The sequence below is a fragment of the Giraffa tippelskirchi genome, chromosome 7 (assembly GCF_054371585.1).
Source record: "Giraffa tippelskirchi isolate mGirTip1 chromosome 7, T2T-mGirTip1v1.2.pri, whole genome shotgun sequence".
Lineage (NCBI taxonomy): Eukaryota > Metazoa > Chordata > Mammalia > Artiodactyla > Giraffidae > Giraffa > Giraffa tippelskirchi.
In genome coordinates this window covers 2,706,948-2,722,391 of record NC_137281.1, presented here as the reverse complement: position 1 = coordinate 2,722,391, position 15,444 = coordinate 2,706,948, and the positions used below count along the sequence as shown (strand labels likewise).

The following is a 15,444-nucleotide window of genomic DNA, read 5'->3' as shown; positions in this document are numbered from 1 at the left end:
TACACTCGTGGTTATGCAGACATTTTCCTCTGGGTTATATAACTGTGGACAGAGCTGGCTCTCTTCCTTTCAAATGATAATTGTTATTGACTCTCCAAATGGACTGGAGCAGTTAGTACACCTACTAGTGATGTGCCAGGATTCAGCATACTCAGCATTTTCTCCTACAATTGTTTTCTCTTCCCTCGTTTTATCTTTCCCTCTCCTATAGATGAACTAGGATATTTTGGCATCTGGTTTCATGGAAACTGGAGCAAAAACTAAAGTGGAAATGATCTAACCATGATGTTTAATATAAAGGACACATCTGTACACATAGGAGTCATCGGTGAGGGGCTGGCTGGATCAGACTCGCTTCTTTGGGAAAGTCAGTCTGCTCCTTACTTCCCACCCTGCCTTCAGCACATTCACCTGAGCACCTTGAGGTTGGCCACGAAGAGAGTATTTACACTGAAGAAACAGACAAAAACCACACATCTGGGCTTTTTACAAAATGGATATGTTGCTAACACCATTTACCAGCACAACACCTGACTGTCACTTAAACAACCAGGTTTTCGTTCATACTGACGGTGTCTGGAGAAACAACACCGGGTGTCATCTGACCAGGAGAGAAGGGCTTGAGGGGTCCGGGGAGGGGGGTTTCAGGGAAGAGTTCTGGATCTGTCTGTTCCAAATGGGGCCCCATTTTCACCCAGTTATTCAGTTACTTAAACGACGTTCTGTTTCTGAGAAGGGGTGGAGGTCATCGCGCACACCAGAGACGGCGGGCAGTAACAGTGATGCTCACGTCCTCCGTGGGGGTGGGCAGAGCCTGCGGGGGTGCAGGGGGAGGGCCCGCCCCTGCCACGTGGGAGGAGCCTCGGCTCGGGGGTGGGAGGAGCCGGGAGTCGGGGCGTCCTCCCCGGGAGGGAGGGGACCCCGTGAGCAGAGGCCGAGCCCCCCTGGACGCCAGGGCCTCCTCCCACCCCGCGGCACGTCTCTCCCCGGGGTCTCCGCAGACAGCGCACCCAGCCCGCGCGGCAGAGGCTCTTCCCGAAGCTCCGGCCCGGAAGCTCGCGTCCCGCGCTGCGTCGCTCCGGGAGGTGCGGGGTCCCCGTGCTCAGCTCCGGGCCGCGTCTCGGGCTCCTCCGCGGTCGTGCCGAGCCTGGCAGAGCAGGATCCCGAGGAGCAGCAGGACCGAGGCCGCGAGGCCCATCCGGATGAGGTTCTGCACCGTGTAGTCTGGGGTGAGGGCGCACAGGTCAGCGCCGGCCCCGGCACCCGGGAGCGGGGTGTGCGCCCGGGGCACCCGCCTCCGTGAGAGGACATGACCCCGAGCCCAGCCCTGTAACAGACTTTGTCTTACTCACGCTCTTGGGGTCTGACTTGTTTTGTGGTGGGCCGATACTGTCAGCTGCTCCCGAGAAGCATACAGTGAGTGGTGTGGGTGAGGAGCTGGGGAGACCCTTCTCTTGGTTCTGCCTTTCCCTGTGGAGCCCCCATCCCCATGCGCCCTCATTTTGACTGTCTCAGGCATTTCCGAGGACAGGACTCTGAGCTCAGACAGGACAGCGTCCGGCGCCTCACCTGAGACCAGAAGCTCTAGGGGGTCACGAGGGTGTGACAGCTCTGGCCACCATGGACCCACCACCTCCTCCCTCACTGACCACTCTGGGGGCCTCCCTCCTGGGAGAAAGGAGCTGATCCTCAGAGCTCCTGGGGGTCGGGACAGGGGCTGCCCTCCCCTAGCTGGGCCCCAGCACCTCCCTCTCCTTCACCCCCCCACCCTTCCTCCACCCGTCTCAGCCCCGGGAGCCCCGTGGTCCCCCCGGGACACCAGCTGAGCCAGGGCCTGTCCCCCGGGGCCCTTGGGGGCCACAGGCTCTGCTAGCCCTGTCTTGTGCTGCTCTCTGGGCGCGGGGCCACGAGGACTGGGGACCAGGGGAGGGTGGGGACCGGGGGCTCTGGCCTTGAGTCCTGCTGGTCAGCCCCGAGGCCTCTCTGGCTCGGCTCCATCACCAGGAGCGGGTCTGGACGCCCGGGATGAGGGCGCGGACGGGAAGGGAAGGGAGGCCTCTGGCTTTTCCTGGCCCCCTCAGAGTTGATCCCCGCCTTCTGTGACCCCCACCCCACTCCCACCTCAGCCCAGAGCTCCCCTGGGGACGGGGCCCTGGCCTGACCCGGAGGACACAGAGGGCTGGGGCCCTCACCTGAGACCAGGAGCTCCAGGGGGTCGCTGGGCAGGGACAGCAGGTAGGGGGCGGTGCTGTGTGCGCTGTAGCACCTGTAGGTCCCACTGTGGGCCGAGGTCACAGCACTCAGGGTGAAGTTGGCCTGAACGGGTGGAGCTGTGTCCTGCAGACGAAGGTGCTGGGGAGGAGCGAGCGACCCCTCCTTGGACAGGTGGAAGGTGTCTGACCAGACCTCAGAGCGACACTGCAGGGTCACGTTCTCTCCCCGGGGCACTGAGGCCCCTGGGCGGGCGGAGAGGGAGGGCGCCTTGTACAGTCCTGGGGGGAGGGGCTGTGTTAAAGGGGGACCTCTGCCCCAGTGACCCCAGGTGTGGGCTGGGAGGGGAGGGCTTCCTGAGCCCACACTCGCAGCTCTGCCCGTGAGGTGGAGCCCACGGTGGGAGGGATCGGCCCGCCCTCTTACCTGTCACTATCAGGGGCAAGGGGGCACTCCGCTCTGACCAGAGGTTCCTGCTCTGATATGCACACTGATACTGCCCAGCATCACTTGAGCTCAAGGATTCAAAGTGGAACCCGGCCTTGTTCCTGGAGCCCTGTGGGGCCTTAGCCTCCCAGTATACAGAGCCCCTCTCTTTATACAGATGGTAGACGTCCGCCAGCAGAGACCCCTGACACCAGATGGTCACCGGGCTCCCCTGGGCGACCATGGTGCCTGGGTCGGCCTGGATGGAGGGTTTGGGGAGAACCTCTGGAAAGGAATCAGACCTGAGGAGTCAGGGCGCCTTCTCCCCCAGGTTCCCCAGCTGTCCCCCAGGCCCCTCCCAGATGGGCCACCAGTGGCCCCGACCCGCTGTGCTCCCCAATGACCAGGGGTGTGGGTGGAAGCAGGAGGTCTGGGGGCTCACCTGGCTGTCCCTGGTCCCCCAGGCCCCAGCACAGCCCTGGAAGAGGGTTCCCTGTGAGCACCCAGCCCCACCACACGTCCTGGATGCTCCAGGTCTGCTCTGCGCCGAGGGCTGGGGTCAGATCCAGGCTGAGGACATTCCCCTCTCCCCCAAGAAAGTCTGTCCCCACCAAGCCTCCTGCGTCCTGGGGCCTCTCAGGGACCAGATGTGGGAGGAGAGGGGTGCCCACCCCCTCCCTTCCCCGAAGCTCACCGAGGCAGAGAAGGGGGGTGAAGGTCAGGGTCGTGGCGCTGCCTCTCATGGTCCCCAGCAGAGCAGGTGACTACAGAGACCTCGGAGCCCGCAGGATGGACAGATGCTCTGGTGAAGTGGTGAAGGTCCAGGCTCGGTGGCGCACATCACCAGTTCCTTCCAGAAAGAGGAAGAGCCCCACCCTGCTCACTCTGCTCGCCCTGCCCGGTGGAGCCCAGCAGACAGCAGGCTTAGGAGCCTTCCAGAGCTTGTGGGAGTCTCACCAGACCCCACCCAAAACCCAGAGAGCAACATGGTCCCTGGACAGGAGGCTGAGATGCAGGGTGGGGCCTAGCTCAACATTGGTTCCATTTTTTTTCTTTTGAAAAGGCTTTATTGTGTCCATTTGGCCCAAGGCTTGGAAGATGGCTCCATAGTGGTTAACAAGCTGCTTCTTGGTTGCAGAGAGAAGCTTTCCAGCAGACGCTCTGACCCCAAAGGGGCTCCTCAAAGGCCACTGGGCCCCAGAGGCTCCTAGCGGTGCTTTGGAGGCTGAACCTTTGCAGGAGAAACCCATCCAGCCCCGCCCGGGACCAGCTGGCCTGCGGGGCTGGTCAGGTGGGCGCCTATCGTCGTGATGAGTTTCACTTGCTTGTCCAGGACGTGGCTGCAGGAAGTCACGGAGGTGGAATCGGGCGGCGAGGACCCAGGGCCTGCGGATCCACGAAGGCCTGCCTCGGGTTCTTCTCCGCGAGCAGGGCCGCCCCACGGCGTCCGGGGTCTGAGCCCCTCATCCTGCCCTGGACGGACGTCCTGGAAGAGCGCGTGGCTGCAGCTCTGGCTCTGCAGGTTCCATGGAGCTCAGCACCCACCCTGCCAGGCCCCCCGTTTCTCCCCCGATCCGCGGGGAGATGGCCCACACCCTCCAAAGCTGCCTGGTCCTAGTGGTCGGAGAAGCCCAGAGAGAGGTCGGGGTGGCAGGCCGGAGGCTGCGTGTGGACCGGGCGGCCAAGGGCACCTCTGACTGTAGGTGGCGTTGGTTGGTCCCGGGGGCCGAGGACATCTGAGTGGTTGGTTCCAAGGTCGCCACTGGAAAAATGGTTGGAGGGTGGCTGGAGGCTGGAGGAAGGGGCGCCCCGGGCTGCACTGTAGAAGGAGAGACACATTTGCAGTGCTGCCCAGCACACTGCTTTGGTTCCAAGTCTGACTCTGCTTTTCACGGAAACGTTGTGACCTTGAGTTGCTTCCCTTTTCTGAGACTCTGAAAAATGCAAATTTCCTCCCTCCCACCCTTCCTCCCTCACTTCCTGTCTTCCTTCCACCATCCAGGCAGTCAGCCAGTGTTTGCTGAGCAGCTACTATATCCAGACGGGAGCTTCTTTGGTGAAAGTGACCGGTTCCTTCCCTGGACTCGAGGAGTTCTGATGATGATAACCGACAGCGTGCGCATTCAGACAATGAATACGTTGGCTCCGGTTTCGGTCGGTTGTAGAGGTGGAGAACCACAGAGGGCAGCGAGACCCAGTAACTGGTGGAGGCCCAGGAATCTAGTGATGGGTGTGTGGGGGCTTCCTGGAGAAGGAGAGACCCAGACTGCTAGAGGTTAGCACAGGAGTGGTGAGGGGCCGGGAAAGGGGAGTGGGTTTTTCTAAGAACTGGAGTCATCCAGATGCTGTGCCCTGGTCACACAGGGTCTCATGCTCCCTGCACGTGTGCCAGGATTATATCCTTGAGGCAGTAGGCTCATTTTCAGGAAAGGAAGGTGTGAACACACAGCTGTTACTGAGACGGTCACCATCCTGTAGGGACTGGACTCTGGGAGGATGGTGATGGTGATAAACGGTGATACAACACCAGTAGGTGATGAGTGGCTCAGTATCTAAGAGGTTTATGAGGTTTTCTCATGCAAGCCTTCCACAAATCCTACAACAAAATATATGCACAGTTAAATGGGATGAGTCAGGAAGACTTGCTTGTCATTATCATGGTTTAGAAGAAGTCTTGTCAGAAATCAACTGATCGTGTGTATAGGTTTATATGTTGGCACTCCAAGCATCAGTGTGTCTCTTCTCAAGCCAGCACCACTCTGTTTGGATTACTGGAACCTTGTAGTAAGTGTTGAAATCAGAAAGTGTGTGGTTTCCAACTTTGTTGTTATTTTTGAAGATTGCTGGGCTACCGTGGGTCTTTCTCAATGACCATGACTTCAGAGAAATGACTTTTTTCTGCAGAAAGAGCCTTTGGGATTCAGATAGGGATTGAATTAATTCTGCACGATGCCTTGAGAGTATTGTCCTCTTTACAACATTAATCTTCCACCCTACCATCCTGGAATGTCTTCCCATTAATCCAGCTCTTTTCAGATGTTCCTCATCAGATGAAAAAGAACTACAATGTGTAATTATTCCACCTCCTTCGATAAAGTCATTCTTATGTATATTTCTCTTTTGGATGCTGTTAATTTTCACCTAAATGAGTATGTTGAAATCGTCAGCCTCACTTCCTGGGGAATGTGACTTTTGGGAAATGGGGTCTTTGCAGAGTCATCACGTTAAGATCGTACTGCAGTGGGTGGGTCCTCATGTGATACTTTAGGTGCTCCGATCGGATGAATTGAAGAGACACGTGGAGAGGCATGCTGGAGACAACAGAGAGGCTCAAGGAGCTGCAGCCGTGTGGAGTGGAGGAGAATGAGGAGAGGTTCTGCCACAAACCAGGAGCTGCCTTGGCCAACAGACCCTGGAAAGAGGCAGTAAGGATTCTTCCCTAGAACCGCCAAAGGGACACCCTCATGGTGGGCTTCTCCAGAATTGTAATCGAATACACGGCTGTTGTCTTCATCCTGCCAGATTGTGGAAATGTCCCCCCAGCCCTTGGACACTAGCATAAGGTGGAAGAGCATTGTGTTGGCAAGACAGGGCTCTGGGGTCAGCAGACTGGGCTCGTTCCTGGACCTGCCCCGCTCTGGAGCTCTGAGCCCGCTGCCTGTTCTCCGAACCTCAGCTTCCTCAAGTGAACACGTGGGTGACGGTAGTCACATCTTCCTGAAGCTTACAAGGAGGACCAGATTGTCTCCCACCTTGAATACTCCACACAACTACAGGTCACCTTGGGGTCTGGAGGGGATCACACTTTGCCGTGGCATATTTCCCTGGGGATCCTGGGAGACTCAGCAACACGCCCCAGTCCTGGTCCCTGCAGTATTTCTGGGGGACACGATTTGATGGGATCTGTGGTGGGGGGGTGGGCGGGACACGGGCCCCTGTCCAGCCTGAGGACAGAAGCAGAGAGCGGGGGAGTGGGTTTGGGGGCCCTGCCCTGTCCGCGCCACCTCCAGTGACACTTTCTGTTGGGGTGCTGGCAGTGCCCGTGCTGCAGGGACCAGGACAGCTGTCCTGTTCGGGGGTCTCTGAGCGCTTGGTGGTGCTGGAGCTCAGAGACCCCTCCTTCCCAGGCCTGAGCTGTCACCTGCTTTGCTGCACCGCATGCCGTCTGGTGGTAAAGCGTGTGTCTGAGGCCCCGTTTCCCTCTGGGCAGTGGTTCATTGTCTGGCTGGACTCAGCGATGCCGATCGGGCAGCTGAGGTCATGGTGTGTGGAAAACACGCCGGGAATGTGTGGAGGGTTTGCCGTGATCAGTGGACGGCCACTTTGTTATGAATCGGCCCCTAGGGCAGGGGTTGGCTTTCCCCAGCCTGCTTCAGCCCAGCCTCACTCCGGGGTGAGAAGCTAGGGAGGGTGATGGAGCAAAGGGACGGCTCACCGGTAAGGAGGGTCGAGGGTCAGGAGGTACCCGAGGGTCAGGAGGGACAGGACCGCGTTGCAGCAGCCCCCAAGCTTCCCTCTGACAGCGACCCCCGCCCCCTCCCTGGTGTGTGAGGACCAGGAGGTCACGTGGGAGATTTCCTTCCTCTAGTCCTAAGATTCAACAAAGTTCTGCCTCCCCAAGTAACGCGTATTGTCTCCTTTTGCCCACGTGAAGTCGCTTCAGTCGTGTCTGACTCTTTGCAACCCTATGGACCCTAACCTGCCAGGCCCCTCTGTCCATGGGATTTCCCAGACAAGAGTACTGGATGGGTTGCCATGCACTCCCCCATCTCCTTTTGAATTTTATGCAATGGATATACCCATGCACACACTTACAGCTTTTCTTCACTCATTCGCTAACATGCCTGAAAGTTGGTCTGTATTACTGTGGTAGTCCAACTTTTCTCTCATATAGAAGTCCATTGCAGGGCTTCCCTGGCAGTCCAGTGGTTAAGAATCCATCTTCCAATGCAGGGGACGTGGGTTCCATCCCTGGTCAGGGAACTAAGATCCCACGTGCTGAGGGGCAGTTTAAACCCACGTGCTGTGACTACTGAAGCTCGCGCTCCCTGGAGCCTGCCCACCATGACTAGGGTCTGCAATGAAAGATCCCACAAAAGGCAACGAGATCTCACGTGCTCCAACTGGGACCTGATGTGGCCAAATAGATCAATAAAATATTTTTAAAAATAAAATTTTGAAGTCCATCACATGTATACACCAAACTATTCAGATTTGACGAGGTGGTTTTCTGTGATCCGTCTGATATGAGCGACCCCTCTGTCCTTTTTCTCCTGCTTGTGTACTGGTGGTTATGCACAATTTTCCCCTCGGTTATATAACTCTGGGTGGGGGCTGTGTGTCTCTTCCTTTTAACTGATAGTTGTTATTTCCTCCCCAAACTGACTGAGGCGATTTGCACTCCAACCTGTAAGGTATTAGGAGTCAAAGTGCTCCGTGCTTTCTCCCGCAGTTGGTGCTTGCGTTGTTTTCTCTTTCTCTCTGGTCGGAATGGACTAGGGCTTTGGCATCTGATTTCCTGGAAAGTGGGGCTTGAAACTGAGATGGAAATGATCTAACGGTGATGTGTAATGCAAAGGACACATCTGTGCACGCGGGGCCATCAGTGGGGGCTGGATGGATCAGACTCGCTCCTGTGGAAAAGTCAGCCTGCTCCTTCCTTCCCATCCGGCCTTCAGCGCGTTCACCCAGGCTCCGTGAGGCTGGCCACGGAGAGCGTTTGCACCAAAGGAGACACACAGTTCACACACCTGGGCTTTTCATAAAATGTTGTATTCCTTAGCCGTTTACCAGCACAGCACCTGGCTGTCACTTCAAGCGTCAGGGTGTCCCCTCGCAGCGATGGTGTCTGGAGAAATGACACCCCGTGTCATCCGATGAGGACAGGAGGGCGTGAGGGGCCCGGGGGGTTTCAGGGAAGAGTTCTGGATCTGTCTGTTCCAAATGGGGCCCCACTTCCACCCATTTATTCAGTTACTTAAACGACGTTCTGTTTCTGAGAAGGGGTGGAGGTCATCGCGCACATCAGAGACGGCGGGCAGTAACAGTGACGCTCACGTCCCCCGTGGGGGTGGGCAGAGCCTGCGGGGGTGCAGGGGGAGGCCCCGCCCCTGCCACGTGGGAGGAGCCTCGGCCCGGGGGTGGGAGGAGGGAGTCGGGGCGCTCTCCCCGGGAGGGAGGGGACCCCGAGAGCAGAGGCCGAGCCCCCCTGGACGCCGGGGCCTCCTCCCGCCCTGCGGCGCGTCTCTCCCCGGGGTCTCCGCAGACAGCGCACCCAGCCCGCGCGGCAGAGGCTCTTCCCGAAGCTCCGGCCCGGAAGCTCCGGTCCCGGGCTGCGGCGCTCCGGGCGGTGCGGGGTCCCCGTGCTCAGCTCCGGGCCGCGTCTCGGGCTCCTCCGCGGTCGTGCCGAGCCTGGCAGAGCAGGATCCCGAGGAGCAGCAGGACCGAGGCCGCGAGGCCCATCCGGATGAGGTTCTGCACCGTGTAGTCTGGGGTGAGGGCGCACAGGTCAGCGCCGGCCTCGGCACCCGGGAGCGGGGTGTGCGCCCGGGGCACCCGCCTCCGTGAGAGGACGTGGCCCCGAGCCCAGCCCCCGACGGAGACGGTGTCCTTGTCCCCACTCGCGGGTCTGACCGCGGTGATGGGGGAGGGTGTCAGGGGGCCTGAGGGTCCTGAAGGGAGGCTGTGGGTGGGCCGTGTCCTCCTCGGGGAGCCTCCCGGGGCGTCTTATCTTACTGTCTCAGACGTTCCTGGTCAGGACCCTGAGCTGATGGCGCTCAGACAGCACAGGGTGGGGGCCGGCCCTGAGCGGTGGTCTGTGGGGTCACGGGGCCTGAGGGTCCTGAAGGGGGGCTGTGGGTGAACGACTGCTCTCTCTGCTCAGTCACTCAGTGGTGTCCAACCCTTTGCAACCCCGTGGACTGCAGCCCGCCAGGTCCTCTGTCCATGAGATTCTCCAGGCAAGAGTACTGGAGTGGGTTGCTATGCCCAGGGGATCTTCTCAACCCAGGGATCAAACCTGCCTCTCTCTTATGTCTCCTGCATAGGCAAGCAGGTTCTGTACCACTGGTGCCACCTGGAAAGCCCTGATCACATATATACCCATTTATATATCATGTGTGTATACCTATATATATATATATATATATATATATGTACATATATAGATAGATAGAGAAATATAGAGAGATAGATATTCATACGAGAGAGAGAGGAAATTAATCCATTTGGTACAGGCTGGGTCAATTCCTGGAAATAAACAGGTGATGAAGAGGCAGGTCCCCAGGAGGTCTCAAATCTGTTCTCTGATGAGGAATAGGGTCAAGAGTGTGGGATTTAGGGAGGGGGCGGAGAGGAAGGGGGAGCAGATGCTCGGCCGCTTAGAGCCTCTGAGGGAGAAGAGATCTGGGCGGAGGAGACAGGCTCCATCGCCACCTGCCTTTTTCTCCACAAATGTGTCAATGTGCATACGCAAGCGCTGCGGAGACGCTGTCAGGCAGAGCGCGAGGGCGCAGACGGGCTGAGGTGCAGGGCACACTGCGGCGGCGCGCAGCCGGGCTGGCAGACGCCCGGCGCCTCCTAGTCTCGGGTGCGCACAGTAGGGCGGGCAGAGCGAGCCTGCCCCGCCCCGTGTCCCCTCATTTATCACAGCCCCAGGCTTTGTTGAGGACAAAGGCCTGAGATGCCTGAGTCAGGAAAGACAGGGTCCTCAGCTGGGACACGGAGCCCCGAGGGCTGTGCCGTGGGTCTCAACCGCGGGCCCGGTGGTCCACCTCCGCCCCCTACACCTGCTCTCCCTCACCCTCGGCGGCCTGACTGCGGTCGCGGGCACCAGGACAAGGCCGCGGGCACACACGGAGGGCGGCTCTCGCCCTGCCAGCCCTGCTGCTCCTCCCCTCAGCTGGACGCCAACCCCTCCATCTCCGTGATGCCCCCTCCCCTTCATCTCCAGCTTCAGAGCCCCTGGAGCCCTGGTGACCCGGCCTGGAGGGGGCAGAGCTGGGACTGAAACCCAGGGCCGTGCGCACTGAGCTCCTCCTGAGCGGGCCCCCAGGAGGACACCAGCTTCCTGCTCTGGGGGCCCCTCACCTGCAGGGGGCTGTCCGAGGGTCTCAGCTGGAGCTGAGGGTCCTCCCTTGTCCCCGCCCCTCCTCCACCATAGCAGGGGCGGGGGACGGAGTGGGCTGCGTGGAGGTGGGCTCTGGGTGCTCCCCCACCCCACAGGTTGTCACCGCGCTGCAGCAGAGGGGACAGGCCCCGACAGTCACCTCCTGGGGGCTCCCTGTGCTCCTCTCCTGATGCGGGGTCACACCCAGGTCAGAACTGAGGAAATCTAAGACCTGGGCCATGGGTATCTCCTTTTACACTGGGAGAAACTGAGGCCCCAACAGCAAGAGGGAGGGGAAGGGGTGACAGAGTCAGTGTCTCCAAGGGGGCCTGAATCGGGGGCATAGCTCAGCCCTGCCCCGCCCCAGACCCGCCACCACCTCCCCAAGACCCTCACACTTACTCTGCAGTCCCTGACTCCAGTGAGGGGGATGCTGACCCTCCGAACCTCCTGCGGAATCAGGAAGGGAGTGAGGGTGTGGCTGCTTCTCCCCTCCTCAGCACTGCTGCTCCCCCACCTGGCTGGGCCCCAGCATCTCCTGCTCTGTGACCCCTGATCTTTCATCCATCAGCCTCAGAGCCCCTGGAGGCTGCAATTGCCCCACTTCTCTGCCCAACCTCCAGCACCGCCCCCAGGACACAAGCTGTGCTGAGATTGGAAGCAGAGTTCGATCAGCAAAGAACCCAGGGACAGGCCTGGGTCCAGTTGTCCACTTGCTTTACACAGACCCCATTGTCTCAGGAGCTGTTATGTTTAGCCCATGTCAAGGGGCTGGGGTCCCCAGAGGATTCTGGATGACCCCTGTGACTGGGGAGGGGCTGCAGCTTCCTGGAACCCACTCTGCTCAGCACGCCTCTGAATCGGCCCCGTGGCTGCCCCTGCCTCTCTGCCTCCTCCTCCACCCCTGAGAAGCCCGGTGACAGGATGTGGGAAAGGGCGTGGGGGGAGCGTTTCCCTCCATCCCTCTGAAGCCTAGGTCCCCGTCTGCATGACCCTCCTTGACTCTCTTTGGAGCCCCTCAACTCCCACCCTAGAAAGGGGGGCTCCTTCAGAGCTGACCACTGGGCCCTCACCTGAGACCATGAGCGCCAGGGGCTCGCTGGGCTTTGAGAGCAGGTAGGGCTCTCTGCTGAGTGAGCGGTAGCACCTGTAGGTGCCCCCGTGGGCTGAGGTCACAGGACTCAAGGAGAACTTGGCCTGGTACTGCCCGTCTTGGTGCTTGGAGCGCAGACGCAGGGGGTGATGGGCTGGCCCCTCCTTGGACAGAAGGAAAGTGTCCGTCCTGTTTCCTGACTGACACAGCAGGGTCACGTTCTCCCCCGGGGCCACCGAGGGGCCCGGCTGCACCGAGAGCGAGGGGCTGTCTCCGAGCCATCCTGCAGAGAGGAAGGGGGTGAGGGCACCGGGTCCTGGTTCTGAGCGAGACTCCGCGGGCCTCTCTGGACCCTCAGCGCTACCTCTGTTTCTCCGAGTCTCTCCCCTCCCCCTACCCCTGTCTCCCTCTGTCCCCCTCCCTGGGGCCCTCCCCCTGGTCCCAGCATCACCCCTGGGGCTGCCCTGGCAGGGCCTGTGCAGGGTCTGGTCCCCGACGGACCCGCTGGCTCCTCACCTGCCACCAGGAGCTCCAGGGGCTCACTGGGGGCCGACCACTCGGAGGAGAGGCTGTGTCCACCGTAGCATCTGTACCGACCCCCGTGGAGGATGCCCACCAGGCCCAGAGGGAAGTCGGCCTGAGAGAGCCTCCCCTGGGGCCTCCGGCCAGGGCGCTGGGGGAGGTACTGTCCCCCCTCCTTGGACAGAGCGAACCTGTCGTAGCCGACGTCAGAGCGACACTGGAGGGTCAGATTGTGTCCAGAGGTGACGACAGGGCCCTGCGGGGTCAGGAGCCAGGGCTTCCCAGACAGCCCTGGGGAGAGACACACGCTGGGTTGTTGGAACCGCTTCCCTCGAGGACCCCCTTCTCCCGGCCTGGCCCCAGGCCTCACGGTCTCTCAGTCTGCGTGTCTGTCTTGGAGCCCCATTCTCCTTCTCCCCACCCTCTCACAGGGGCTCCCCTGGGAGCAGAGACTCCAGTACGTTGTCTTGTCTGCACAGATGTATGGGGTCAGGGCGGGATGTCCTCACCTGAGACCAGGAGCTCTAGGGAGTCGCTGGGGGCCGACCACACCCGGGGGGTGTCCCTGTAAAAGCCGTAGCATCTGAACGTCCACCCGTATCTGGGGGTCACGGGGCCCACCGGGAACAAGGCCTGGGTCTGCCCGCTGGGGCTTCGCTGTCCATCCAGGGTCCAGGAGAACTTGTCTTCTCCTTCCTTGGTCAGAAGGAATCTGTTAAATCCCTGTCGGGAGCCACACTGGAGGGTCACGTTCCCTCCCGAGGTCACCACAGGGCTCGGCAGGGCTGAGAGGCCGGGTTTGCCGTAGGCTCCTAGGAGAGAGGGAGGCCGCTTGTTCCCTGGGGCCCCCAGCCTCCCCTCCCCAGGGCTGGGCTGGGTGAGGGTCACCCCCTGAGAGCAGACCCCCTTCCCGAGGGCAGTTCCTGAGGCCCCCGAGTGTCCCTCACCTGTCACCACCAGCTCCAGGGGGTCACTGCGCTCTGACCAGCCAGCGGGGTTTCTGTAGTGGCAGTCATAGCTCCCTGCATCATGCTTGGTCATCTGTGGGATGGCGAGCTGGGCCTTGTGCCTGGGTTTCCATACTTTCTGTCTTTCCCAGAGAACCGAGCGTCCCTCTTTATCCAAACGGAACACCTGGGCCCCCGGCGTCCCCTGACACCAGATGGACACGGGGCTCCCCGAGGGGACCACAGAGCCCGGCTCAGCCCAGATGGTGGGTTTGCGGGGGGTCCCTGGAAGGAAATCAGAGGCGGGCTCACCAGGCAGCCCCCCAGGCCCCGGCTCCCATCCCAGACCTCCCAGAGTCCCTCTCTGTGAGCCCCGAGCTGCTGTCCGCCTCCCCACGGCCTGGGGGAGACCCTTGTCCCCACGAGAGGAGGGAGCTGGGCCCTGGGGACACACTCACCGGCCTGAACTCGGGTCCTCAGGCCCACGCTCAGCCCTGGAAGAGAGAGCCCTGTGAGAGGTCTGCCCTCAGCTCTGAGCAGCGCCTCTCCTCCCCGGGAGCCTCCTGGGCCCTGGGGCCCCCTGAGGGAGCAGGCTGGCTGGGGGGTCCCTCCAGACCAGGGCTCCCCCTGCCCCTTCTCATCTCACCGAGGCAGAGCAGGGCGGTCAGGTTTGGGGCCATGGCGTCTCCTCCCTGCGGTCCAGGCTGTGAGGATGGAGGAGACCTGGGTGCCCTCCAGACAGACAGACCACACGGCGTGTCCAGTCAGAGGCTGGTGCTTCCTGTCACTGCGGTGTCTTGAGGACTCTCCAGTCCACTTCCCTCTGCTCCCCGCGCTCCCCACACCACTCAGCCCGCCTGCCCCCTCCCCTCCCTCCCCTCCCCCTCCCCCTCCCCTCCCCTCCCCCTTCTCCTCTCCCCCTCCCCCTTCTCCTCTCCCCTTCACTCTCTCCTCTCCGCCTCCCCCTCCTCCCTCCCCCTCTCCCCCTCCCTCTCCCCTCCCCTTCCCTACCCCTCCCCTGGTGGCCCAGCTCCCCGGGGTCTACATGAGCAGGTTCTCCCTGGTGACCACGGTCTTGCAAGAACTGTCTCATCCCACCTCTCCCACTCTGCTTGCCCCTCAGTGTCCCCATCATAGAAGAACACAGACAATTCGTGTGAGGACGGGGCTCGCACTGCCAAAAACTCAGTGAAAACGAGCAAACAAGAACAGCTGCTGGTGGTCGTGTCCGAGTCTAATATTCCACCTGGTTGGTTTTTTTTGCAGGGAGGGGACAACTGGCCTGGTTTCCTGGCACCTAGAGAACAATGAAAATTCTGTGTCAATGCAAGAATTGTAAAGATATGTTTAATTTGGGGAGCCTGTAACACTACAAGATAAGAATCTAAAAGTGTAAAACCATCATGAAAACAACAGGAATAAGCTCTTTGTGGCCAGGATTCGGGACGTTTCCTTAAGGGCCGATGGAACCAGCTGACGCCCTGGACAGGCGGCCCTTTGGTCACCGCCCATCTTCCCGCTGGCCTTCCGGAACGTTCTGGCATGTTGCTCCCTCCATCCAGCAAGCCAGCTCCCCTCCAGGCCCCCCATCTGGGCTCTGCTCCCCAAGTTGGGGCAGGGGCCCAGGCCGCTCCCAGCGCCCCTTTCTCTCTCTCCCTCCCCAGGCAGCAGCCTTCATATCCGGGGCGGGGTGTGATTTCCTTTGTTCAGTGTGCTGCTGGCTTCCAAGGCTAGACTTGCAGCGGTTCCAACAGGTTCAGCCTGAAGTGACCTAGAGTTGTGATCTGATCTGGGATGTGAGTAAGCATCGCTCTGCTCTGTTCTCCTTAAAAGGTGAGAAGACCGTCTGACTTCAGAACTGAAACGCTGGCTAGGAGGGAAAAGAGGAAACAGGGATTGAAAGAGACATTGTCTTCTGGTCCAGAAGGCAAAGACGCAGAGGCTTTCAGAAGAGGTGAAGTCAGGTTCACAGACTGGATTCAACCCATTGAACAGAGGTTTTCAAGCATGTGTTTTTAGCCTCCATTTCACATCCCTGTGGTGACCTGCTCTTTCATGTTCGATGTGGTTGATGGCTCTGTAGGTGTCAGAACCACTTTCAGCTCCGACCTGGAAGACTGTACCATCCCTGGGGCAAT

General features: G+C 60.2%; 1 protein-coding gene across 3 annotated transcripts; it reads right to left on the bottom strand.

The window, feature by feature from the left end:
• Positions 1-478: 478 nt before the first annotated feature.
• LOC145512176 (leukocyte immunoglobulin-like receptor subfamily A member 6) lies at positions 479-14,893 on the bottom strand. 3 transcript variants are annotated; one of them, XM_081505800.1, is made up of 9 exons: positions 13,953-14,052; positions 13,765-13,800; positions 13,307-13,591; positions 12,869-13,171; positions 12,354-12,650; positions 11,818-12,120; positions 2,193-2,492; positions 1,353-1,396; positions 479-1,224 (listed from the first exon to the last, which is right to left on the bottom strand). In XM_081505800.1, exons 1-9 carry the CDS (start codon positions 13,984-13,986, stop codon positions 787-789), a joined length of 2,040 nt encoding a protein of 679 aa, XP_081361926.1. In that variant the 5' UTR covers positions 13,987-14,052; the 3' UTR covers positions 479-786. The 3 variants fall into 3 exon arrangements, with proteins under 3 accessions (XP_081361926.1, XP_081361928.1, XP_081361927.1); XM_081505802.1 differs by lacking the exons at positions 479-1,224; positions 1,353-1,396; positions 2,193-2,492 and adding exons at positions 8,391-9,125; positions 11,147-11,194; positions 14,405-14,893 and having other exon boundaries at positions 13,953-14,010; XM_081505801.1 differs by lacking the exons at positions 479-1,224; positions 1,353-1,396; positions 2,193-2,492 and adding exons at positions 8,391-9,125; positions 11,147-11,194 and having other exon boundaries at positions 13,953-14,116.
• Positions 14,894-15,444: the final 551 nt, after the last annotated feature.

Excerpts from the sequence above, each read along its gene's own strand:
- LOC145512176 (XM_081505800.1), bottom strand. The coding sequence starts at position 13,986 with ATGGCCCCAAACCTGACCGCCCTGCTCTGCCTCG. Across the intron at positions 13,172-13,306 it reads CCTGGAGCTGGTGGTGACAG|GAGCCTACGGCAAACCCGGC; the intron begins GTGAGGGACACT and ends CCTCTCTCCTAG. Across the intron at positions 12,651-12,868 it reads CCTAGAGCTCCTGGTCTCAG|GGCTGTCTGGGAAGCCCTGG; the intron begins GTGAGGACATCC and ends GTCTCTCCCCAG.